A 25,227-nucleotide genomic window follows, 5' to 3' on the forward strand; every position below is an offset into this window, starting at 1 on the left:
TTCTTCACCAAGGTCCTGATTTGCTACTCAGTCTGGAGTTCTCATGAGACACTGCAGTGATCTACTAAGTCACACCAACTGCAACTACAAAAACTCATACTATTGCCACACACCTCACCTTTTACTGCTTCCCTAGTAAGTCCTTCACACTATATCTGCCTCCGCACGTCATTTACACTATGCCTACAACAGAGTCTCATATTACATTATAGACACTTTCATACATGAGCTTCTGACAGCTTCAAGTCTCAATTATTTCCAGTTTTTCTTCCTCACATGTGACACGCAGCAGGAAATATTTTGCTTCAGATGAATACACACTACTGGAAATACTAATGAGAAAGGACGTTGTGTGGACAGTGTGGAGAAAGAAGTACATGCCGCCTATTCAGTAGCTATGAATGCACCAGACTATAAGCAGGAGCACACTGAAGCAATCAACAGCCTTTGTGCATCAGACATTAGGCAGTCTTTAGCCTGCAAGCTCCAAGACAAAGACTGTAAAAGATTCCAGGTTTGAACAGTGAACCCAGTACATAAATGCTTTAAACATGCTTAATTTTAGCAGGTGGCGAAGGTAATTTCGCTGACTAATAATTTGTCATAGGTGTTGTCAATTTTATTTATATTTTTTATTTTTAATTAAATGAGTCGACCACCTGGGCTGTCGTACACTACTTCTTTAACTGACCTACAAGTAAAGAGAGCTGGTTAAATGAGCAAATTGCAGCTGCAGGCAGGTCCAGCACTCATTGAACAAACATTGAACAAACAATGCAAAATCTCAGCCTGTAAAAAATTCACATGCAAACCATTTTTCTAACAAAGACGGACTAGTTTTTCCTTCAGGAACTACGAGGACTCTTCACAAGCACAAAAATCTTCCTTGCGTCTTCCTCTTTTTGACCTGGCCTGCTGATTTGGTAGCTGATACAGACATGAACAGGAGAATGCACAATAATGTTGATGCCTTTCAGTTGGGTTGCATGCTTCTCCCACATTACAATAACCATTACAATGGCCATCTGTTTTCCTAGAGATCAGACAGCCACTGTACAGACATAGCTAAGGGATGTTGTAATTGGCTGCTATCAGACAGATGATTTGGATCGTAATGTAAAGGGCAGCCCAAACACAGCAAATTGTGCCATACATTGAGATAATATCAGCCCAGACTTAAGTTTGGGTACTGATAAAAAGCAGGAAAAAAACAAAAACAAACAAAAAACACACCACTATGAAAAAAATTACTGAAGTCGTTTCCTATCCAATACTGCATCCAAGCAAAATATAACCTGAAAGCACCACCCAATTACAAGAGGAATCAAGGTGGACAAAATTGAGTTAATGACTTTATCTACAGGGGGAGCGAGTGAGAGAGAAAAGACAGTAAAGTGATGGGCATAGAGAGTAGCAGGAGTTCACAGACATAACCTCAAACAACCCTGCTCTGCCTTCCACTGTTTTATAGCAAGTCACAACTCATCAATTTTGATCCAGAGAACCAGCGCAAAGAGGAAAAGACAGTCCCCATTAATGCCTTCACACATGGTCTATGGGTGGTGGCTGGTGGTTCTGCTGTTGATGTAATAGTACAGATTACATTTCCTGCCAACAGAGGCCTGAAATCAATACAAACCACAGTCCAAAGAGATGAGAGGCTCTGAACAGCCATCCATGTGATGTTAATGTCCTAACATGAGGTCATCAGAAAGCCAAAGGTCGACAAAGGAGGGGAGTCACTGATAACTAATGGGCTTTCCGTGCCATGCAGTCATATTAATATTTAGAGCAGATGCCGTAATATGCCCATGCCATTAATGCACTGAGCATCTGCAACATCTGTTTTGCCAAAACTGGAAGTGTAAACATGAGCTTGAGGGGCTTTTGGAAGCCACACCTACTCCATCTACAACCCCCTTTCCTACATCTAGTAAGTCAGTGTTGTTTTTTGTTGCACTTTGCTTTATTGAATTTGACACATTTATATAATACACCAGAATATTCAACAAAATAAAAAGTATATCCATTATACTTTAATCAAATCAGTTTATCCTTAAAAAAAAAATAAGACATTTTTATTTTACTGATCTACTGGACAGATTGTAGTTTAATTATACAATCTTTTGTCTTTGCCCCCCCCACAGTCCCTTTCCACTCACATCACTTCAAATGGTGTAGAGTGAGATGGATAGCTCCTGCAGTACCTTGTTTGGTTTGTAGCCTGTCCAAAACTAGCTGATTTACTCCTTCCACAGAGGCACACACATTCCTAAGGCTTGTATGGACTTTGTTATCTCCTTGACAATAAAGAGTCAAGGCATGAATCAACTCAGTGCAGTCTGGAGCCTAGCGGTAGCTGTGCAGCCAGTTTTTGGCTCTAATGCTCTAGGCACCCACTGTCAGTGTGACAGATGCCATGGGTCTTTCCTGTTGGAGTAATCCTGCTCCCTGCCAACACTGTTGGTGAGAAATGACTGTTTCATCCCTAAAGGGATAATGCAAAAAAAAATTAAAAAAAATAAAATAAAATTTGAATGCATTTTCGATTGCAATTTTGCTTTTAGCATCCCAAGTCTACATATCCAGGAGAACTGCCCACCAGCAATTCTGTCCATTTCCCATGGTGACCCTTTGAATATTAATCATCTTATAGACTGTTCAGGAACATGACATGGGCTGCATTTTATTGTGCATGCAGGTAAATGATACATTAGTTTGAATTTTAGATGGATGTGGAAGTTTTAAGGAGGACTTAAGGAGTTCCTGGCCAAATTCCCAGCACTGTGCATGTACAGAAGGCAGGGGGAAAAGGGATGAAGAGGCAGAGAAGAGAGAAGGGAAGAGGGGGTGGGGTGGACAAGAACGGATTGCTCAGTCAGTGCAAGGACACCACAGCCCATCATCGGAGGAGAGTGGACCAAAGCAAATGTCAGATCTGACAGCATTTGGCTTCTACTCCAGTTATTAATCTTAATCTGCTTCAGAGGACTGGAGGATGTCTCTGTCCCAGTGATGTTGTGTCTGTTACATGGTGTAGCTAAGAAACCCTGAAATAAATAAAACATTCCTGACTTCACTGTTCATGAGTGTTCACAGACCCAGCACTGCTGATCAATCAGATTTTATTCCCCACTGTTCCCAGGCACCAATTCCATTTTTTAAAAGCTCATAAGTCTAACACAATCTTCAAATCCTATGTACCCTTCATTCACTTTCTCCATTGGTAAAATTATTTTTTAAATGATTTATTACTTTAAGTCACTTCTCCTGTTGGGAGAGAAAGAGGTTAGTCTCAGGCAGTGTGCTGCTACTCAAGTCCACATGAAATATTTACATGTACGAAATTGTCAATATGGCTTCCTCCTGCAGGATAGTTTGGCTAACAATAACTACTGTTTTCATAGCAGTATAATAATACAGTACACAAAGCAGAGCTGAAATTACAAGCAACAGGAGATCCCTTTTGTGCAGGTCTTCCCCCACCACCATTAAAGCCTGTTGTATGCATTTCTATCAAAGATTGGAGCAATAAAGAAGAATACTGCTGAATAGTGTGAACCAGAAATCATCTTTAAAGAAAAAAACAAAAAGATACAAATTTGGGGAAAATGCTTTATACATTATTATACATTATTAAATAGTAGGACGATTTCTAAACGCAGTCAGTTTCTCAGTCAGGAGCCATTTAAAGTTTAAACAATCATAATACTGTACAGTCACAGGGTAAACTGATTTCAGTGAATTTAAGTAACTATTATTCTGACCAGAACCGGCAGCAGGAACTCATGTGCCGCTACACAAAATATGGACTACAGTTTACATGCAGAGCTTAAGAAAAACAAATTTGTGTCTGTTCTCAAAGAAATTTGTGTCTGGCTGAAGAATTCACTTGAAAGGAGGCTGATTATTGCTCACACATACTCTTCGTGCATGCATGTGTAGAATCCAGTTGTGTGGATAACACTGTCTGCATCCTATTAATGTATAAATTAATGCATAACACAAAAATATAAACCCAAAAAGTTGTCATAATGCCAAGCCCTATTCAAGGCTTAGGACTAATGCACGTCATGTCTCGCTGATGTTTGTGCCCGACTCTAACAGAGGGCTAGTACAAACACCAAGGGAAATGCACACCACCACTAATGTCCCTACACATTGGATTTGACACGCTACTGACTTTACCGTGTCACCCCCCTCATCCAAAAAAAAAAAAAAAAAAAAAAAAAGAGAAAAAAAAAAGCCACCTGCTGCCGTTCTCCTGAAAGCAGAGTGCCTGATGCCAAGTCCCAGGAAACCAGCCAGGAAACAATCACATAAGGATGATGCAGCAGTGTAATCAGACTCTGACACTTGAAATGCCTCATCTAATTAATTCAGAGGATCTGCTTCTTCATGTACACACCCTACCACACTTGTACAGAGTAACAGAAAATAGTTCCAGCTATCTGGACAGACCACCTGGTGCCGCTTTGGATTTTTTTTCCTTTTATAAAATGATCTTGGCCACTGGTTGGGAAAAAAAAAAAAAAAAAAAAAAAAAAAGATGAATAGCTGATTAACCAAAAACCACATCATCTTCTCTCTGGTCTGGGAGTTTTAACCATTTCTCCTTTTTATATCATTGTAAAACAAATATCACTGAGTTTTTAGACCTGTGATCTTAGATGGATTCAGCCACCGCATCGTTTGGAATAGTAATGCAAGGAGGAATCCACTGATTAAAAACACAGACAACACAGAGTATTAATAACTTAAATATATCTCAGCAGCTAAAGCTTAATGAACTTCTGAGATTAAGGGAAACTGAAAATATGATTTAACAAAAAAAAAAAAAAACAACAAAAAAAAAAAAAAAAAAAACATCTCTGAGCAAGTAATAAAATGATTTTGCATTATTCCTTTCCATCCTCAAGCCTAGTACAAATTTTTGCACCAGTTTCACAAATGGTACTGAAACTAGTTAGAGTTTATAAACAGGTATCTACAGCATGATAGTTACTTTCAGCCAAATAAGAACATAATGGGTCTTTGTTGCTTAAAGGAATGACAATGCAGCACATTATTCCTTTATTCAATAAGAGGGCATTAAGAGGAAAGGCAAGGGGAGATCAAATCTAATAAAGCCTCTCCATACAGAACATCACATCCTGTAGAAAGATGCTGGATTGGTCTATTATGTCCAATTCTTTGTGAAGTATAACAAAAGAACTCTTCATTTGTGGATGTCTCACAAAATCAAAAACTTTGCAATGACTCGTTTCTCATGCTTGGGCTTTCAGGTAGCAATCGTTCTACACAGTACATAATAAATGCATAACAAAAGCTTACTAGTGGAAGTGACAGCAGTGACTGGGTCAACTGCTAAATTCTACAGCACACAAAAGGATCATTCGTGCTTTGTTTAGTCCAACTAGAGCGCTCTATCCAAACCACCAACCCAGTATGAGAAGGGATTATGATCCAAGTCAACAGCTCTCTGCCCTGGGGAGGTGGGTCTGGTTTCTGCCAGGGGGGGTCTGCCCATGACAAAGCAGTAGTTCTTCAGTATCACTGGTTCTGTTAAGGCCCTCTGTTTCAGGTTATTTCTGCTAACATGACTCACACACTTTAAGTGAAATTTGACTCAATAATGGCCCAAAGACCACAATGAGCATCGTTCTTCACTGCTCCTTTTCAGGGCATTGAGATAAAGTCATCCTCTCATCCAGTTTGAAAGGGGATTACAAAACTCTCATGTCAGAGGGAGATCAGAGAAAAGGAAGACATGTATGAAAGAAACAGAAGAGGATGGAGGAAGTAAGAGAGGGGTATCTGTTAGCACACCACTGATAAAATAAAGGGGCTTTCCACCCACATTTTCACAGACTGTGCTACTAGACTTGTAAACTGCTGGAACCTGTTCCCAGTTTATGACAGAAAGCCATACCTTGTGGTTTTTGATGCAGCAGGACCAGCAGCTTTAGCTGTGGTCAAAGCACTGGTTTTTGGAGCAGTAGAAGGGGCTCTGCTGGCAACAGCTAAAAAAAAACAAACAAAAAAAACAAACAAACAGAAAAGACAATGAGACGACAGAGAAATCAGAACAAGACAGTTTATTCATCATACCTTATTTAGAGGACTGTGTTGAACCTTAAGCTGTCACAGCTCCTTAAGACTCACCTGTAGTTTTGGGTTTAGCTCCATTAACAGTCTCCGTTGCAAGTTTCTTCTTAGGTGTGCCATTCACTGATGGTTTGGTACCATTTGTTACTGTGGCAGCAGCCACAGAGGTAGTCCTGGCAAGTCCAGTAGACCTCTTGTCAGGCACTCTAGTTTGGTTATTGGCTGTTGTGGAAACTGCTGATGTACCCAGTGGTCTTTTGGGTACAGCTCCTGCTAACGAAGATGTTTTTACCGTAGATGTTGCTGCAGTCTTCTTGCCTGGAGCAGCAGAAACACCGGAGGCAGATCTGACATCATTCGCAGTGCGATTTGAGGCAGTACCAGGCCGTGAGCTGGAAGCCCCAGCAGAGGCCAAAAGCTTCGTTTGAGGCCCACCAGCTTTTGGTTTAACTTTGGCCTGCGCAGGCACTGGTTTGCCATTGGCCTTTGGAGCAGCTGTTAATGCAGTATCATTTGCTACATCATCTGCCTGTGATGGGGCTTGTTCAGTTATGTTTTCTTGTAATGAGGAAGGCTCTGTTACAGTAGCAGCTTCACCTTCACTGGGCTCTGTGGTTTCCATGCTAACCCCATCCGGTTTCATACCCTACTTCAGAAACGTGTGGATGCTGCTAGAGTTGATGCAGATATCTACGTCTACGGGCTCACACCTGTCCTGAACGGTCAGTTCCTCTTATCCTTAACAAGGACGTCCTGCTGAAAAAGAATACAAAAATGTGGGTTAACCTCCAAGCTCAGTTTTGACTGTACTTCAACTTAAAGCTGAATTAAACTATGCTGCAATATCATGGATTCACATGATAAATTATGTCCCTGTCAGCCAAAGGAAACGGTAGTTATGGTAAGGGGCCTCAGTGGAATTTGGGAGAGTTTAAGAAACACAGGAAGCAAGCAGCCTGAGATGCCAGCAAATATTCTCACTAAAAATCACCCTCCTCTAGAGTGACTACTCCATCAACTAATGTGGCACAACCATGACAATAATGCATCAATAATGGCCAAGAATCTACTTAAACTAAAGGCAATTACCATTAAAATACCACAATAAAGAGAAAGTGAATTGCTTTAACTGTACGTTTTAGGGGAAAAAACCCAAACCCCCCCCCCCCCAAAAAAAAAAAAAAAAACAAACACCACACCACTGCTCCAAATTGCTTCCAGCAGCTTAAAACTCAGTGGAGGAAAAAAAAAAAAAAAAAATCTGTGGTTTGGAGAGCTGAAAACCAGGAGAGGTTTTCCTAGTTGAGAGCCCACAGGCGATGAGACGGTGGGAAACGAGCATCAAATAACCCATTTGTTGTCGATAGTTTTGTGTTGAACAGATGCAGTGTAATACAAATATCATCCTATGACTGTTTAACAGTTTTAGTGCAATGGCAAAAATGCAGACAGAAATTGTGGAAAATCAGAACTTGACATTAATTATAAAAGAAGCTGTGGTGAAGAAGTGACGAAAACAAAGCCCGAGGGGCAATCTGGAGATTGCGTGCTAGTCGAGTCGCAGATCTTTAGCTTATTAACCATCAAACTGGAATTTATATTGCTATGACGGGACAAAGCTGTTCCCAGATGCTTAATGGATTTATCCCCTCCCTCAATCATCCCTTTTACCCACAGGCCCCGTGTCTTTGCCCTTTTGACCACAGAGCCCTCTACCAACCCCCTCCTAAACACTCATCTCCTGGTTTTCTATAGCCCCCCCACCCACCCCCTTCTCTACTTCCCCTGCATTTAGATCTAGAACCAGTCAATTGCTATACAGATGGATGATCTAGCAAGCAGAAGTCCTGCATGGTACAGCAAACAAACTGGGCAAATGAATAAAGATGGACAGGAAACCCCCCCAGCAAATATCTTCTAGAAAATGGTCAAGTAGTTAAATTAGGTAAACCAAGAGAGCAAAGCTGCTTTTCCACTATAGAAACTTAATGACCTGCATTTTATGGCAAATGCACTCTCCTCTACTCTAAATATTTGTAAAAGTCCTAAACCCCTACAGATAAGCAAAAACATCTGACATAAACTAACAGTTCCAAGGAGCAAGAGTTTCCACAGACATCAGATTACTCAGTGCATTTATAAAGCCACACTGTGTACAACAGCATGCACTACAGTAACTTTTTTTTCCCCATCATTTTTTCAGAGATCCCAGACTTTTTCTCCCACAGCAAGAAGGTTAAATATTTTCTTTTCGATATCAAGTCTTAACAATAACTACTGATTCATGCCTCTAAATGCAAATTCATCATGGACTATTGGTTGGAAATTCTGGAGGAACTTGTTTGACTAGTCTGTTTAGAGTTTTTGGTGTCTTTAAACCAAACTAAACTCCCCACCACAACCCCCAAAGCTGCCGATAAAAGCTACAGAGTCCTTTTCTGTGTTACTTTTAAATAACTGACCCAACCCATTTGCTTTGCTAACTTCAGATTTTACGGTTGTTTCAATCTACTCCATATGTTTCCTTCTCTGATTCTTGTGGCTAAAAATCTCACAAAGTAAGCAAAGTTGGGAGAGAGCAGTGCACCGAATGTAATTTTGTGTCATCTCATGGAAAACATCAAGCTTCACATGAGGATTAATTAGCCAAATGTGCAAAGCTCTTAGAATAGTGGTATGCAAATTAAGTTTGTTTTCACATCCCCCTCACCACTTCTCAGCCATTTTAATATATTTGCACTGACATTTATTGGGGTGTAGCTCTTGGAGGAGACATTCTGGTTATTCTTCTCAATAAACTTTACCCAGATTACTCAGACAGTACTGTACTTGGCATAGTTTTGCCAGTCAAGCTACTAATGCTAGGAGCTTAGCAAACAGAAGCTCAAAGCACATTCCTTCTGAGATGGTGACCCTGTTTCAGGCAACGTCTTGATGCATGCTCAATCATCCAGGTAAGTAAATCTCCAAAAGTTGATTCTGTTCATCTGGACGTAGCGTTTTGTGGGAGAAACGTTTCGTCACTCATCCAAGTGACTTCTTCAGTCTCAGCTGTATGAACAGTACATTTGTTTCAGTCATTATGCAAATGTACTGTTTATAAGATTGGTGAAACCTGCAGTCAGCTGAGCCTGAAGGAGTCACTTGGATGAGTGACGAAGCGTTTCTCCCACAAAACGCTACGTCCAGATGAACAGAATCAACTTTTGGGCAAGTAAAAGGCATCATCTGTGACCAGCTGACTCTTTGTGACGTAGCACAGATGGGAAGCAAAAAGATATACAAACTCCCAGCCGCACGGTCGTGCAGAGATAAGCGATGTCTTACGGCGAGGTTGCTCTGCAGAGCAACTTTTGGCCAATTCTGCTCTTTAAATTCATTATTTTTTTATTTAGAACTGAAGATTTTGTGTTCGAAATTCAGTTCACTGAAGAGCCATAATCCTCATGAGTGCAGCGTACCCTTTTCTAGTCAACATCACTCAATATGCCTGACATCTAGTACATTTTGCAGATTTTGTGATGAAAGCAAATGCCTGAAGGCTAACAGACTGCAGCAGTGCATTTGGCCAAAAGCAGGAGAGGAGAGTGTTATTTAATGCAGTCATTACTTTATTAGACTGTTAGAGGGAGTGTGTCTACAGAGCAAGAACTCTGTAGTCTTTGTGGCATTTACATTGCACTGCAATAGAAATATGTGTCATTACATTTTATTTCGGACTTCTGTCTTCAAGCAGTTTAATTGCATCTGTCGTAACCCATCTCTCAGTCTCGCCCTCTGCACATCCAGACGTTAGAAGTGGTGCCTGACAAAATGGGTCACTTTTAATACTGTGTTAATACAAGCACAGGGGGATTTAGCTGTGTTTAGAGCACGACAGAGGTTTGGGATGCATTGTGCAGACTGCTAAAGGTGATCTGTTGATAGAGATGCTGTCAACTGCAGATTTACACCAGACTGCTAATGATGTTGTAAATATGAAATATCAGAGACATAAATACACATGACAGACTGTATGCTTAGAAACTGTAGATAAATGGGGAAAAGCCAGTGAAGTAAAACAGGAAAATATTTCAGCTATTCAATGCACAGTTGTCCCCTACGCATTTCGTTGTAACTTAGTCTATGCGTCACACGGCCACGAGGATTGTGTCAATACATCTAATATTGTGCATTCTGGACTGCTAGCTGAAAAAGCAGTGTGTCAGACACTGGGCTATAAGACTTAGAACTGAACCCCACAGTTAAATCAAATTATTTAAGAAAAAGGATAAATCCATAATGCAAATGTGTTAGTGCTACATGAAACTGACCACATCAGTTTATTAAGGTTGAGCTTTTACTTTATGATCCATGTCGATGCTGCATCGTCTTCAAAGTGAAGAATAAAAGAAAGTTAAGGCCTAAAAGCTGCAGCAGTATCGAGTGCACATCCGCCCCATCCACATTCCAGCTCTGACTTCCTCAAGACTCCTTGGGGCTACGCAACGACAGCTGGCTGCGTGCATGTCCGTTTATGTGCATGAGATGAGTAACAGTGCAAGGGTCAAATGGAGAGTGATGAATGCGTGGGCTGTGTGTACATGCACAAAGATGCAGTGTATGAACGAGCAGAGGGTGCAGGTTCAAAGTGTGAGTGACATGAAAATATCCATTGCCATTAATGAGACAGCCAGAAAAAAGTGAAAACCAGAATTTGCTGGCCTGCCTACATTCCAGCAATTCCACAGGCACACTTGATTCATCGCTGCATTCTTACTACAGCCACACCTTCGGAGATTGTTTTTCAAGCAAACGGAAGCTGCCGTAGTGAATTTGACCGTTGTTTCAGGCCTGGGAGTGTTCAGCACTAGAGTGAAGTAGGGCCAAGTATACAAATGGGTTGACTGATCATTAACTTTCCTCTGGTGTGAGTTTGAGCAAGATGCATGTACGACACAGGAAAAAACACAGGCGGTATTCAGTTCAAGTGAGAGCTCAAATGAGTGTGTAAAAAGGGCAAACAGGAAGAGGGTGTTCGATTTCTGGCACTCAAATTACAAGAAAAACAAATCAAGACATTTAATGGTGTTTGGGGAAAGGCAGGGGTTTTCCTAACCTTGAGCTCAGGCTTCATCCTCATTAAAATAAAAATTAAAAAAAATGAAGAAACCTACTCTCATTCACTCAATCCTACTGTACTCACCACTTCATAAACCTTTAGGATTTACAGAACGAGCCTTCAAACAAGAATCTAAAAGTAGGTAGGAAAACTGAGTCCAAGTAAACGGGGGCTGTGTGTGTAAATCCATGCTTCTCTTGACCATACAAGGTAGTAGTGGCGTTTCTGCTTCATCACCAAGTCAGTGTTTAGTTCACAGAGAATGAAAAGGAAACCAATTGGCTCTTGGAAAACAAACGTCTTAACAGTTCAGTCTCTGTGCATTAAGCCACTCTCCCCAATTACAAACCACTGGTGAGTCAATATACCTCCACATAATTTCCTGTCAAAATTTCTACATATCCAAGAAGGAAATTACTGCGACTTTCAGTAACAGGTATTGATTGGGTTCTTATTAGTCACTTTCGACCCAATCTGCATTTCAAAAAGCAGGAAATGAGCTGTCTGGTAGGAGCTCTAGTTTTTAGTTTCTAGTCTAGTTCATTGGACCAAATTATGAGTTAGAAGACCATGGCTTCGTGCAGCTCAAGGAGTCCATATAAAGAGCAAAACGGAGATGTCATTTGCCACAATTCTCTCTTGAAACCACGGACTAGATATAAAATCTATCTCAGCCCCGCCCGTTGGGCTATATGATAACCCGACGGGCAGGGCTGAGATAGATTTTGGTCGCCCGACCGGAGATATCGCTAGCTCCGGGACGTCGGGCTAGTGATTTTGCGAGCCCTGTAAATGATAACCAACCATTAAAATATTAACTGTTGGCCTAGAAATCTGCTGTTAGATCCAGAAGCCACTGATCCACAGGCTAAGTCAGCAGACTGCCCAGTGGGTGTGTACAGCCAGACCTGGTCTGGCTGAATGCACTTGCAAAGAGTAATTCACTATCTGATGGCACAGATAGTGGAAAATACATCCTGCTCCATGTTTTGTGAACAACCCTTCACTTGATCAAATTGATCCAAGATAATTAAATATTTAAAAAAGGTGACAGCTCGTACCAAGTTATAAATAATCAGTAAACAGGAAGTCAGTGAAGGATGGGGCAGCTTGTCAGCTACTATCGGGGGGCAGTGTAATACAGCGATTGGATTATTGACTTTATGTAGCTTTCCAGTAGGGCTGGGCGATATGACCCAAAATTCATATCTCGATATTTTTTAGCTGGATGGCGATATAAGATATATATCTCGATATATCTTTTTTTAAAGCCATAAAGTAAGAACAAAAAGAGAGTTCTTAGTCAAAGCTGTGTCCCAGATGTCACACAGGCACTTTTATTAACATAGAGCAGATGTACATAAAATTTACTCAAAAATAAATTATGAGCATTTATTAAATAATAATGCTCCATAAATAAAAGAAAACAATGTTGTTTTTGTGCATAACAAAAAGCTCACAAATGTGCAGTCAAAATGTAAAGTAAAAGACGAGCACTATAACAAAGACAGATTTCACAGCTGCTCTGTTCCCCACTTGTACTGCGTGACTGACAGCCTGGAGTTTGTAATCCGCTTCGCAACCACGTCTCTTAACAGGTGCCATTTATGGTCCTTATACACAGTAAGGTAATATTACGTTGAAGCACAGTACGTATCACTCCGCGAGGCTCAGCCGTAATGCTCCGACAATCCATCAAGCGGTGCAGCTCCGTAGCTTACCAAAGTCGTACTAAAACATTTTTTGACAGATTGCTGAGCGCCGTGTTCCACATAAAATCGGTTCGCGGCCATCAAGCACAACCAGAATTCATACATAAGGCGCGCTGTCAACTTTTGAGAAAATGAAAGGATTTTAGTCCGTGCAGCACCTCTGGGCTGCATGGCGTTAGCGTGGTTAGCTCGTTAGCGTGGTTAGCTAGCTAACACGTTGACGCCGTCCAGCCCCACGCACGGGGCGATGCGCAGTAACTCGTTAACGGAGATTTGCCGTGTCCATCTTGTCGCTTCCTGCAGGTGAAGCGATGGGGGAGGAGGGGGAGTTGTGTTCAGTGAAGGAGAGGCGAGGCCGAGTAACGTTGCGTAAAGACGAAAGTGGACGAAAGAAAGGCAAACTTGCGGCTCCGCAAGTATAATTATAACGTAACATAGACTATATCGATATAAAGGATATGGTCACATCTTATATCTCGTATAAAAATATATCGATATTTTTTAAAAACTCGATATATCGCCCAGCTCTACTTTCCAGCAGTTACAAAGAGCTAGTGAGAAACTGTAGAAATTCCTTGCATCTGTCATAAATTAACTGTTAAGGCCAAAAATTTGCTATCGAAGACATTACCTCAAAGTGGATCTTTTGGGTGTGACCATTCGTGCATATTTTAAAGAAAAGGGTCCGTTATCTTATTTAACAGAATTCTATACATTTTCCACTCATTTCCACACTTCTGATAAACAAAACCTGTTACTTCACTAATCTTCTAAAACAGCGCAACTCAATTCATTACCTCCTTGAGACATTTTTTCTGAGCTGTGACTTAAGCTGTGGCTTAACACAATTTCCTTGTTACCAGTCATAATGTTTTGTAACCCACATGACCTGTTCTACCACAAAAGGTAAGCCACAGGGGGGAAAAAAAAAAAAAAAAAAAAGTTAGACTACATCCTCTCAAGTCTATCAATACAGATTCATGAAATGAAAAGCAAAAACATTACATTTTGCATTATCAATGGTTCCAATATGAACATCAATGAAATTCTCTTGAAGCATGTAAGGCAGCACTACCTACACATGCTCCTCACTCTTTGAAGAAAACCCATCAACACAACAAATGGCACTCAAGAACCTCGTTATCCGTTAACAAAGAACCACATTAACCTTGAGTGATCTTGCAGCTTAACTGGTTTCTTTTCTTCTGTCCAAATAACTGAACCATGTGCTGGTGTTGACAAGCCCTACATCACAGCACCCAAGACTGCATTTGTACTGATGAATGTTTATCCAGACCGTGCCAAGAAGTTGTCTATCGGTCTTCACCAAAACACTTGTCCAGAAACAAGTGTTTGGAGTACTTCAGCAAAACATTCTGCACAGATACCAAAAAAAAAAAAAAAAAAAAAAAAAAAGTGCTTACTGACAATAATCAATGTTCCTGGCAAAGAGAAAAAGAAAAACACTTTCATCACTAGAGTTGGACTAAATGTTAAGCATGCAGCTTAATCAATTCCATACAGGAGACTAACAGGTGCTAAGTGACTGTAAGCTCCTCAACACTGTCATTAGGAGCAGGTGGTTAAGTGAACCTACAAGTTAAATGGACTTAGCCAGCTAGCCCTTAAGGGAGTGGCAATAAAACAAGATGGACTCCCAGCTATTGGCAGTGATGTGGTCTAAAGGACTGCAGAGAAGTGGGCTGCAATCTGTTCCAAACCTGGGAGGGTTTTCAAAAGCAAAAGCCAGGCTTTCCTGCTGGCATAAGGACAACCTGACAATGGAACAAATAATAACAGCAATGAGGTAAAAATCTAAGTAGTGAGGAGAGGAATGGAAATATTTCTGTGCAATCGCATCTGATCTTCTTACATGTTCGTGTGCATAAATGAGTTTTACATCACAGTGCTATGAGGGGGGGGACATTCAGACCCCATTGTGTGTACCTCACTCAGGCTTGGTGCTAAGGAGAATGGGGGGGTGGGTGCTCAGAGGATTAACTGGAACAGCGGGACAGAGGAGCAGCTGGCACTGAAACTTCACCTGTAAGACTAGGGACACTTGTGTGAAGCCTACCCCATTCTTATATACTGAACACACAGTGAAGCATTCAAATCTGCCATCGGTCAACCCTTACCGCACCAAATGGTTACTTACATTTTATTGCTGGTTGGAGCTGCCCTGGCCCACGAGTTAAATATTACCTTTCAAAATAGCATAGTCTCTAATCTATTACCCCACTCAAAGCAGGGGTGCCGTAGTAATCAAACCGAGAAACGTGTGAGGCGTGACTTTAAAATTGGAAATCAAGGGGATCCGGGAGGAATTCAGTAGTGATGTGCGATACTACAGATTTCGATATCGAGCCGATACCAAGTAAATACAGGGCCAGTATTGCCATCATCAATACCAATACTACCTTGGGAGCAGTGTGTCATGACATTTGCAAATTCTGAATTTGTTTTAAAGACCACTAAATTGACAATAATTAGTTAACACAAAACCCTACAGCTTTCAGGATTGTTTTTGTTTTTTAAGGGGGTGTGGGCTGGAATCTAAATGTGCCTGTCTTTAAAGGACTTTATGTCAACTTCTGTTTAAATGTTCTATAGGTGATAAATAAATAATGTGACAGTCAACAAAAAAGGTTCATGTTTGAGATACATTTCTTCATTTTTAATAACTAACTAAATAAACAAATAGTCAAAGGAGCTTGCAAAGAAAAGCGTCTGGACTTCAAGTTGCTTCAAGCAACTTAAAGAAGCAACTTAAAGAAGTCCAGACGCTTTTCTTTGCAAGCTCCTTTGACTACGATGACCTGGATGACTGAGAACCTTCACAGACATAAATAAACAAATAACACCATTCAGTAGGCTATATACTGAACTTAGAGGAGAGAAACAAAGTATCGATCCTTTCACACTAGTATAATCCACTACCAATTCCAGTGTTGGTATTGATACTGTCAATATTTGGATCAATCTGCCCAACTCTAGAATTTAGCCCCATAAGAAACACATAGATAAAAGACAAATGCAGTTAAATGTAGTCCAAGGGAGATTGAAGAAATATGCCATTATGTTACAGGCCTGTTACATTTTCCACAACTTCAATTCAAAACAAGAGCCAATTACGAGTTTCGATCGAAAATCGAGAATGGCTGGGCTGTAGAGAAACCAGAGATGACATCACTTTTGGCATATTAAATCAACTCAGTGGCTACTCCCTGTCCACCAGCCAACTGGTTATAGACAGGCGGATAGTCAATAACACTGAAGAGCCCGCAGCCAGATTAGTTACGATCTCTGTGACCGGGCCGGGTAAGGTGAGGACAGATGGATACCGATCCCACACCTTGCCTCCATGCTTCTGATAGCCACACCCCTGAACTGTCACACACATAACTAAATACACATTGGCAGACTTTCATGCACATGAAAGAGGCAAAGGATAATAAAAGATACACAGCCAATCCAAAACAAACACACATTTTATTGTTGTTGTGAACTTTGCTTCTTCTCTGGCAGTTATCTAGTTATCAATAGTTCTCAGTTTTCCTGTATGCAAAAAATAAATAAACTGTGGTACCCAACAAAGATGTTTTACCCTTTCTTAGGGAAATTACCAGGATAAATGAGACTAGCCAAAAACACAATATGAATATAATATTATTTAGAAGTGCAGGATTAATTCAAACATAAAATATATTTGTTTTTCATTGAAATGGTCACACATAAGAGTAAAATGGTAGACTTAAGGTAATACAGACCAACTTACATACACAGTCACCTCCTAAAGGCCGATTCAGAGCCAGAAAACTCAATTCGTGCTTTAGCGGACATGAAGGCTGCACGTGTCAAAGAGGGGACAAGCTCTGAGGCATCATATTACTCATACAATACAAAAACTAATCTAGTTAAAACCGTTGGCATTTAGCCACACACAAACACAGGACTCATTGTTTACAGTTCTCTCATTACCTGTTCTTTGTAATGCTACAACACAAATACACCCTATAATATAAATACACCCTATAAATGTATTTTTAAAACATCTTTAAAAACCATTTTGCTGTATTCTACAACCACAAAATATCTGGCTTTAGGAAGGCATTCAAGGCTACCATAGTGAGCTAACAGACATATTTCTAAAGTGCTGAAGTACCGTTTCAATAATTACAGTGCATTGAGACTGGCTTCAGTTCCAGACAGAGTACCTAAAAAAATGCAGCGCCAGCATCCACTACTCTATCCTAATGGGCAGCAAAGTACCAGCCTCCAAACCACAGTGATGAGCATTACATCCTTACCATCCCACAGCTACAGAGAGAAACACAGGCAACAAGGGTGAAGGATGAAATAAAGTTTAACCCTTAAAGTCTTCCTAAACAGATGTAGTGGAGCAGGGTTCAAGCACACTGGTGGTAGCCTCACAGCCCTGCACTCACAATTAATCCAGCTTTTTGACATTCATGCATGTAGACACTGATGGAAACCAAAGCTGTGGTACCACTTTTTAGCCAACTTTAGCAACTAGCATAGCGCTACAGAAGAGGAGTCCGCATTAATCAACATGATAGAATTTACCATTTACTTTCAAATATCACAACTATAGCTTTCAACCAAACAAATGACATTTCATAGAAAGGTATTGAAATTATCTATTTATTTCATAACAAGTAAAATGAAGGCTAATAATGTGTTACTTAAAAGGCTATCTGGGAATGCCGAATCGGCTGTGGATCGGCAAACTCTGCAGTGTTGTGGTAAAACTGACAATAGTTAACTAATGTGACCTAGTGCAGAGGGGGAGAGTGTTACTGTAGGTGTGTGACCATCAGTTTAAAGATCATGCTCTTTTGTGCCAGTTAACATGTAACTCAATAGACTGTACAAGACAGCCAATCACAAGCCGGCTCACAAAGAAAACAAATCTATGAGAGGTTAAGAGCACAAATTCTGTGGTTGCTTTTTTGGTCCCACAGTGCAAATAATGAGATCTTGCCTGCAAAAATCCCACTTCATCCCCTGGCTGCAAGTATTTTATTTTCAAAATTCCCATGAGTGGACTCTGAGCCACTCTAACATTATGCAAATCTGCTGGTGTCCAATCTACTAAAACGATCATGAGACAACTTTTAGGGGTTAAAAGTAAAAATGTATATATAAATAAAATACAATTTAAATAGAAAACAAAACCCTAAATGTGAGTTTCTTCCCAGTGAGTTTATTATAAACGAATAAACCGCATGTAAAAGCTGATAACTCAGCAAAGCTCCCTTAAATATGAGCACTTCTGGCTCCATTTTTATTTAATAAAAATAAATAAATAAAAATTACCACAATGCTTGACTAGAAAAATGAGATGCTGTATCCGAACCCCTTTGGTTTCTCTTAGGATATTTGTCTTTTTGCAGCCATTTTTCTGCCTTTTGTTTGCAAATTTAATTGCATATCAAAGTCCCATAGTGTGAGCACCGAGCATCATTCTAATTACCTCACAACCACTCACACGTTTGGTTTGTTGATATGGAGGTGGTTAACATCTAGCTATTGGGAATTTTTCATTCTGATCAGAATTTTTAAAAAGATCATCATATGAACTTTCCACCAGATCAGACATGAGTATAGTACGACAAAAGTGTGGATTGAATTTCCATGAGTGTGGGACTGAGACGGACTCTGGTTACAAGATGTAACCAGCTCACTTCCAGGAAAATGCAAATACTCCATGCTGTGCAAGGGTTATGCGCTTTTCATTCATCTGCTCCGACTTTTGACATGAAATAAGGTGACTGATTGACATGAGCTCTAATTTCTTTTCAAAATTTAAATGATTAATACAAGAATGATTTCACAGGGGCATTAATACTCTATTGGTTAAACTTGCCTTCTTTTTAAATTTGCCAGTAGGTCTTTTTTTTGGACTACCTACAGCATCTTTTCAGAAGTTTCTTCCTGTTAAAAGGGACTTTTTTTCTTCCCACAGTCACCAAGTGCTTGCTCATAGTGGGCCATGGGATTGTTGGGGTTTCTTTCTAAAATTCTAGTGCATTTACCTTCCAATATAAATGTCTTTAAGTGTCTGCTGTAGTGATTTAGCACTACATGAATAAACCTGAGTTGAACTGAATACGATTTGAACCCCAGACATCATATCCACTCAGAGCCGATGCACACATGATGAGCCAATGCAAAGCTGAATAAATAGCCAAAAATCAGGAATAATGCTATAGAATATCACTGCAGTTATCAAACTGAAAGTGAAACTTGAGACATAAAATTGCCACTTTTATTTACCCATCACCTCAAATAACAATCCCAGCACTGACAGTCTGTTAGTGTTGTAACAGTTGTTTATACTGTTGCTGGTCCTTTACCTTTTTCCTGTCATAGAGAAGTCATAATAGGCAACATGTTTGGAGTGTAGAGAATTGAATGTTAAAAAAAACAACTAAGCGCTGCAGCCACTGTTAGTGCTTTTATTTTTTTTTTAATCTTTCTGCATTTTTCCAACCAGACACAAACGCGACCAAGAATCCACCTGAAGGCGCCTCGTAGCTGGCAAGGTTTGACAAGGAGGTATCTGAAGCATTCCATGCAAAACAAAAGGACAGGTTTGTTAATCAGTTACAGACTTGCTCCCTAGTGCACTGTACCCATTTACACAAGCCAGTCACACTAGATTTCTCAAACGCAGCCACCTGCATTTTTCGCACAGACCGTCACGCCTGAAATAAAACAACAACTGCAGTCTCCCCATTAGGCACCACTGCCCAGGCTCAGTCATAAAACAAGCCTTAAAGTTTACAAGCCAAGCATACCAGGGCTTAAGGATGTGCGGAGAACTTGAAGCAAATGCTTAAATCAATTCCTCCGATTCAACATAGTAGTTTGTTTTGGGGTTTTTTTTTTTTAAGTTCTTGTACTAATAATGTAAAAATGTTTCATGTGCTACTGATAGTTTGGATTTTAAAAAGGAGTTCATAATACTTGCACATTCCTGTTTATAAATCCCCCTTTATCCAGCCATTGAAGTTTAAGGTTACAGAAGACACTGAAATGAGAAAACTATTTCAAGCCCTTCTTCTCGGTTGCTTTGACCTTTGGGAAGAGGAAGAGGAAACGGGGGTGTGGGCAGGGGAAGTGGCTGTACAGTATGAGGGGAGAAAAAAAAAAAAAAAAAAAAAACCCCAACCAAACACAGCTGTGTCCAAGTTCACAGGCTGGCAAAATATGAGAGCCTTTTACTTAACTTTAAAGTTACACTCCATCATATGCTGCTAAAACAGTAGATATCTGATGCATCTTCATATGCTCGACATCTGTGACCAGGAAGTGCACAAATACACCAGCCAAGTCACTCAAATTCAGTTAAAAGGTGACTGCGTTTCTCCATTCGTTTCCGATGAGCCTTTTAAATGGGGCAGAAGTGCAGATTTTGCCAGATTCATCCTCTGAAGTAGGACACAGCAGCAGTAAACCTGTAATGACCCTCTAAGAGCTTAGCCAGACAGTCAGAATAAACAGAGAAGGGTGGGTGTCATGTGGCTGTGTCATCCACACCCTGTGTCACATCCAAGTGATGAAATGGGTTTGGGAGTAAGAAACACACACCCACATGCAAGGGCCTGCATGTAAATAACATTTCTGAAGCCAGGGACAGTCACTGGTCCTGATTCCAAAAGCCCTGCCACACCACACCCAGTCAAGCCCCAAAACACAGTGATTATGTAATGCAGACTCACAGCCAAAACCTGAAGGATAAACAGCATCGCTCTATCATTGAGATCTGCAGACGGTGCCTCTGATAGTCTGCCTTACTTACTGCTTTGCCAGGTGGAGAGTGAGATCACCCCATGTGCAGAGATGCAAATATGAAAACAGGCCTTGATGGTAATCTTGGAAAGAAACTACTAAGCTGGCAGTGCCAAGAAAACAAAGGGTGCACGGTGCTTAAAATGACTGGGGAACTTAACGCATGAATGGCAAAGTAAGATTCTCAGATGAACGCCTAAAGATACACCACATGAGGAAAAGAAAACACAAGATGCCCACATATCCAACTTTGCACGCCTGGTTCCAATTTTACCTCCCCAATAGTCTGGTTTAGAGTTTCTGGGTGATTTAAACGCCTCAAAGGGAGTTTTAATAACACCGATTAGCAGAGGGCCCCGTCGTTCTGCCTCGCAGAACAATAGCGTGTGTACGCCAGGGAGGCTGGCGTGAAGCTGCTCAGTAAACTGAATCTGATGCCAACGGAGACCCTGTCAAACAGAGAACCTGGAGCACCGTACATCGGGATAAATTTCACCCCGAGACAGAACGGCACACCGGAACCACCGCCCAGCTCCGTGCTAACGTTTCACATCCATCATCCCATCAAGATACACACCGACCACTCCACACCACAAAGAGGGCGTCTGGCTTCAAAACAAACGCTGCTTTCTTCATTTAAGAGATGCTAAAATAAAACAAAGAGGGTGAGCCCTTCTAGGTAGAACTGTAATTTTTAAATTTAGCAGAAAACTGTGCAAAGATGTAGCCTAACTCGAATGATGTCGCTCGCGGCAGAAACGTTACAGCGTAGTAAATTGTCCGTTACCTTTCAGCCGTCGTTAAGACTCCCGAGGAAACAAACAGTCGGCCCCTTTCTGCCCCGAAGACGACGCGAAACGCACTAAATATGCAGGCGAAGCCGTATATTTTACTGAACTAACAATAGAGCCGCGCGTTCAGCGGCGGGCGTCCCTCCTCGTGTCCTTCCCTTCACGTTTGAGCAGCGGCAGGAGGCGACGGGCTGCTCCCCTTAATGAAGGACGGACCCGAAGGGGAGGAGTGGCGGAGGAGTCCGGCTGCAGACTGAAGGCGAAGCGTGGCGGTCATAAAAGAAAACGCAGATTAAATCCCACCGCCGGCCCAATCAAAGGCGCGAGCCCCGGCGGTTATGCAAAGCAGGAGTGACGTGGTAGTCAAACCGTGTCCCTGTGTGAGCGCGTGACTTTAAAATTGGAAATCAAGGTGGTCCGGGAGGAATTCAGTAGCGCTGTGCGATGCTACAAATTTTGGTATCGATCCGATATCAAATAAATACAGGGCCAGTATTGCCAATACATAACAGTGTGTCATGACATATGACATGAGTCATAATCAACTGGCAAGTTGTGAACACGTTTTAAGGCTACACACACACACACACACACACACACACACACACACACACACACACACACACACACACTTTTCAGGGTTGTTTTTGTTTTTTTGAGGGGGGTGGGCTGGAATTTAAATGTGCCTGTTTTTAAAGGACTTTATGTCAACCTCTTTTTAAATGTCCTATAGGGATAAATAAAATATATTCATGTTTGAGATACATTTTTTCATTTTTAATAAATAAATAACACCATTCAGTAGGCTATATACGGAACTTAGAGGAGAGAAACAAAGTATCGATCCTTACACTCTAGTATCATCCACTACCAATACCAGTGTTGGTATTGATACTGTCAATATTTGGATCAATCTGCCCACCTCTAGAATTTAGCCCCTGCAAATTTGTGGCTTCAACAGCATTGCTTTGTCCTGCAGACACACACATCTTTTAAAACACAAGCACATGCTCTGACCAAGCTGAGATAACCTTGTCCTTTTTCCAATTTCATCCTCCCTAAGCCAGGATAACAAGATGGAGTATCTCCAGTTTGTAGATACGACCTAATCCTGCTGCTGCACAGAGTAAACAACAGGAACCATATCAGATTAAACTCCTCTTATAGGCCTTATGCACAGCATGCCTCTACCTTGTTTTATCATCTTTTCCCACAACTGTGGATAGAGAAAATCTTTTACCCCCAGATTTTTACTCATGAAGCTCCTCTGTGAAATATTAATCTTTTACTTTACTTTTTCCTATTCTCTTGTTGATTTTGCTTACATTTTTGTGTAATTTTCACCCTATTATTGCACGAGATAGGTGAAGAACAGAGTGCAGGCAGGTTGGATCGGGTGAAAATTAGTGTCAGGAGTGCTTCTGGCTGAAGAATAGCAGCAAGAGTGAAAGGGAAGGTTTACAAGATGATATCGAGACCTGCTATGAAGTACGGTTTGAAGATGGTAGTCCTGACACAAAGATGGGAGTAACTGGGAGTGAGCAGGATGGACAGGATTAGAAATGAGTAGATCAGAGGGACAGCTCAGGTCGAGCGCTTTGGACATGTACAGAAGAGGGAAAGCGGATATACTGGAGAAAGGATGTTGAACATGGAGCTGGAAAGCAGGAGGAAAAGAGGAAAACCTCAGGGAAGATTCAAGGATTTAGGGGAAGAGGACATCGATGTGACAGAGAAGGATGTGGGGATAGGGTGAGAAGGAAGGAGACGAGCTGCTGTTGTTACTATGGGAGCAGCTTAAAGAAGGAGAAGAAGAATACGAGTTGTTTTTGTCCTTTTAAATTCAAGCTACAGTTCATTAGGAGCCAGCGGTGATTTATTCAACCAGGAGTTTTCCAAGAATCTCTGCTTCTCCGCGGGGACAACGCCACTGAAACTCTCTGCCTCAGATTCCTTCACCCACATGTTTGCGATCTGTACTTAAAACCAAAATTCCTGACAAAGAACTGCAAGAGCTGCACAACAGGTTTGGATAGTTATATCCAAAGAAAGCGAATAAGAGATTGAAATTGTTAATTATCTGTGCTCACACTTTGGTACAGTGTCCACCGCCCTATGGTACGAGCCCACAATAGGTTTTAGACGCATGCTTTTATTTTCTTATCACAATGAGACTTTGAGCTGCAGCTGCAGGCTCAGTGAAACACTGAAAAGACAGAAGGATACAAAGACGAGCAAAATGGGTTTGGACAGCTGACATCAGCTGTTGTTTTCTCTTATGAGCACGGAGAAAGAATGAGGTTATTTAAAAAGAGAGGCCGTGGGTAAAGAGAGAAATCTGAGTGAAGGGGAAGAATGAAGGTTTAGCAAAAAAAATCCTCAGCCTTGGACTCGCTGGTGTACAAGTTCTCACTACACTTCGATGGAGACTGAGAAACAGAGAGAGAGAGTGTGTGTGAATCATGTGTCTCTCCATCCCTGCTCCTTTCAGGACTCTGGCAGTTGTTTCATCAGCTGCCTGTCATCCTTTCCAGTCGGGAAGGGGCCCTGCGCCAGAGTGAGAGGGGAAAACCCAAAGCTCCTCCAAAAGTTTAACTAATTCTTATTTTAACTCGTTGCCTCCTCTGAAAGCCTACTAGAAGTAACCCTTGAAGCTCTTTTCTAAACTGAGTGCTTTCTGTCATAATTTCTGCCTCATTATGACACAAAACGACTGGGTATGCATCAGAGGTTAGGAAAGGTGATCTCTCTCTGTGCAGCTGCCCTTGGAAACTATTTTAATGGTCATCAAACCAAATCTTTACTGATCTGTACTGAGGTGTCAAAACTTGCCACGGGAGAGGTCGTTCAATGTTGTGTTTATGGAGGAAAGCGTTAAGGAGATTTATTCACTTCCTGTTTTTTTTATGCAAACTGAAACCTAAAAACCGAAACGATTTTTAGTCTCCATCTTTTAGTTGCATGAACTGAAAACTAATGGAATCCATCATTATTTCACAGGACTGAAAAAAAGCTGTTATCCCCACACATCCTGCTCATCCATTTCAGATGATCATAATGTTGTTACACAAGGGTGTGGCTCAGCGGTTAAAAAAAAAAAAAATCCTTAACAGAATTAGGATAGACTGAGAATTTGAAAGGCTTTAATGCACACACTGTCTTGTTTTTAAATCTGCTTCTTTGCTGTGGTCTTCACTCACCCATCTGCCCAAACACCTCACAGTAAGGACAGCTGCACACACAAAACAAAGCTCCCCCACACACAGAGACACACACGCTGACACACCAAACGGAACTCAGGCGCTGATACAGATTGAGTGACACGGCGCGTAAGATGAGGGGGAAGGAGACGGTCCTCGCCGCTGCCACTGCTCCTGCTGCAGGCCTGCGTTTTTGATCTGGGATGCTTTGTTAATTTAAAAGCCTGTGAAGTTCAAACGGCGAGTCACAAATGAACAAGCGGCATCAAACTGGGATCAACAAAAGGACCACACCTGACAATAGCATACTGCTACAACTGAGACCATTAGAAGCTTTTGGAAAGACGATTTTCCCTCTGGGCTTTCACTGAACATCAAAGGTGCTGAGTGAAGTAGTCCTACACATTCACACACATCAAGTGGAAGAAAATAGTGACAGCCTCTAATCCAACAAGATGGATGGGCCATGTTTATGAGAGACATTACACTGTGGACCT

At 41.2% G+C, this 25,227-nt stretch overlaps 1 protein-coding gene across 3 annotated transcripts in view; it reads right to left on the reverse strand.

Annotated features, from left to right (window-relative positions):
- Nucleotides 1-21,856, reverse strand: part of prr36a (proline rich 36a) — a 31,129-nt gene extending 9,273 nt beyond the window's left edge. For 2 of the 3 annotated variants that reach the window (XR_003272622.2, XM_026170515.2), the window contains exons 1-3: nt 21,527-21,856; nt 6,166-6,864; nt 5,933-6,023 (exon numbers count right to left, since the gene is read on the reverse strand). Coding sequence is in view for 2 of the 3 variants with exons in the window: in XM_026170515.2 (XP_026026300.1) it covers nt 5,933-6,023; nt 6,166-6,751 (677 nt within the window). In the remaining variant the exon portion in view is untranslated. The remainder of the gene's footprint in view (nt 1-5,932; nt 6,024-6,165; nt 6,865-21,526) is intronic. The other variant, XM_026170517.2, reaches the window with a different exon arrangement.
- Between the last annotated feature and the right edge of the window lie 3,371 nt (nt 21,857-25,227).

The sequence above is a fragment of the Astatotilapia calliptera genome, chromosome 6, assembly GCF_964374335.1.
Source record: "Astatotilapia calliptera chromosome 6, fAstCal68.1, whole genome shotgun sequence".
NCBI lineage: Eukaryota > Metazoa > Chordata > Actinopteri > Cichliformes > Cichlidae > Astatotilapia > Astatotilapia calliptera.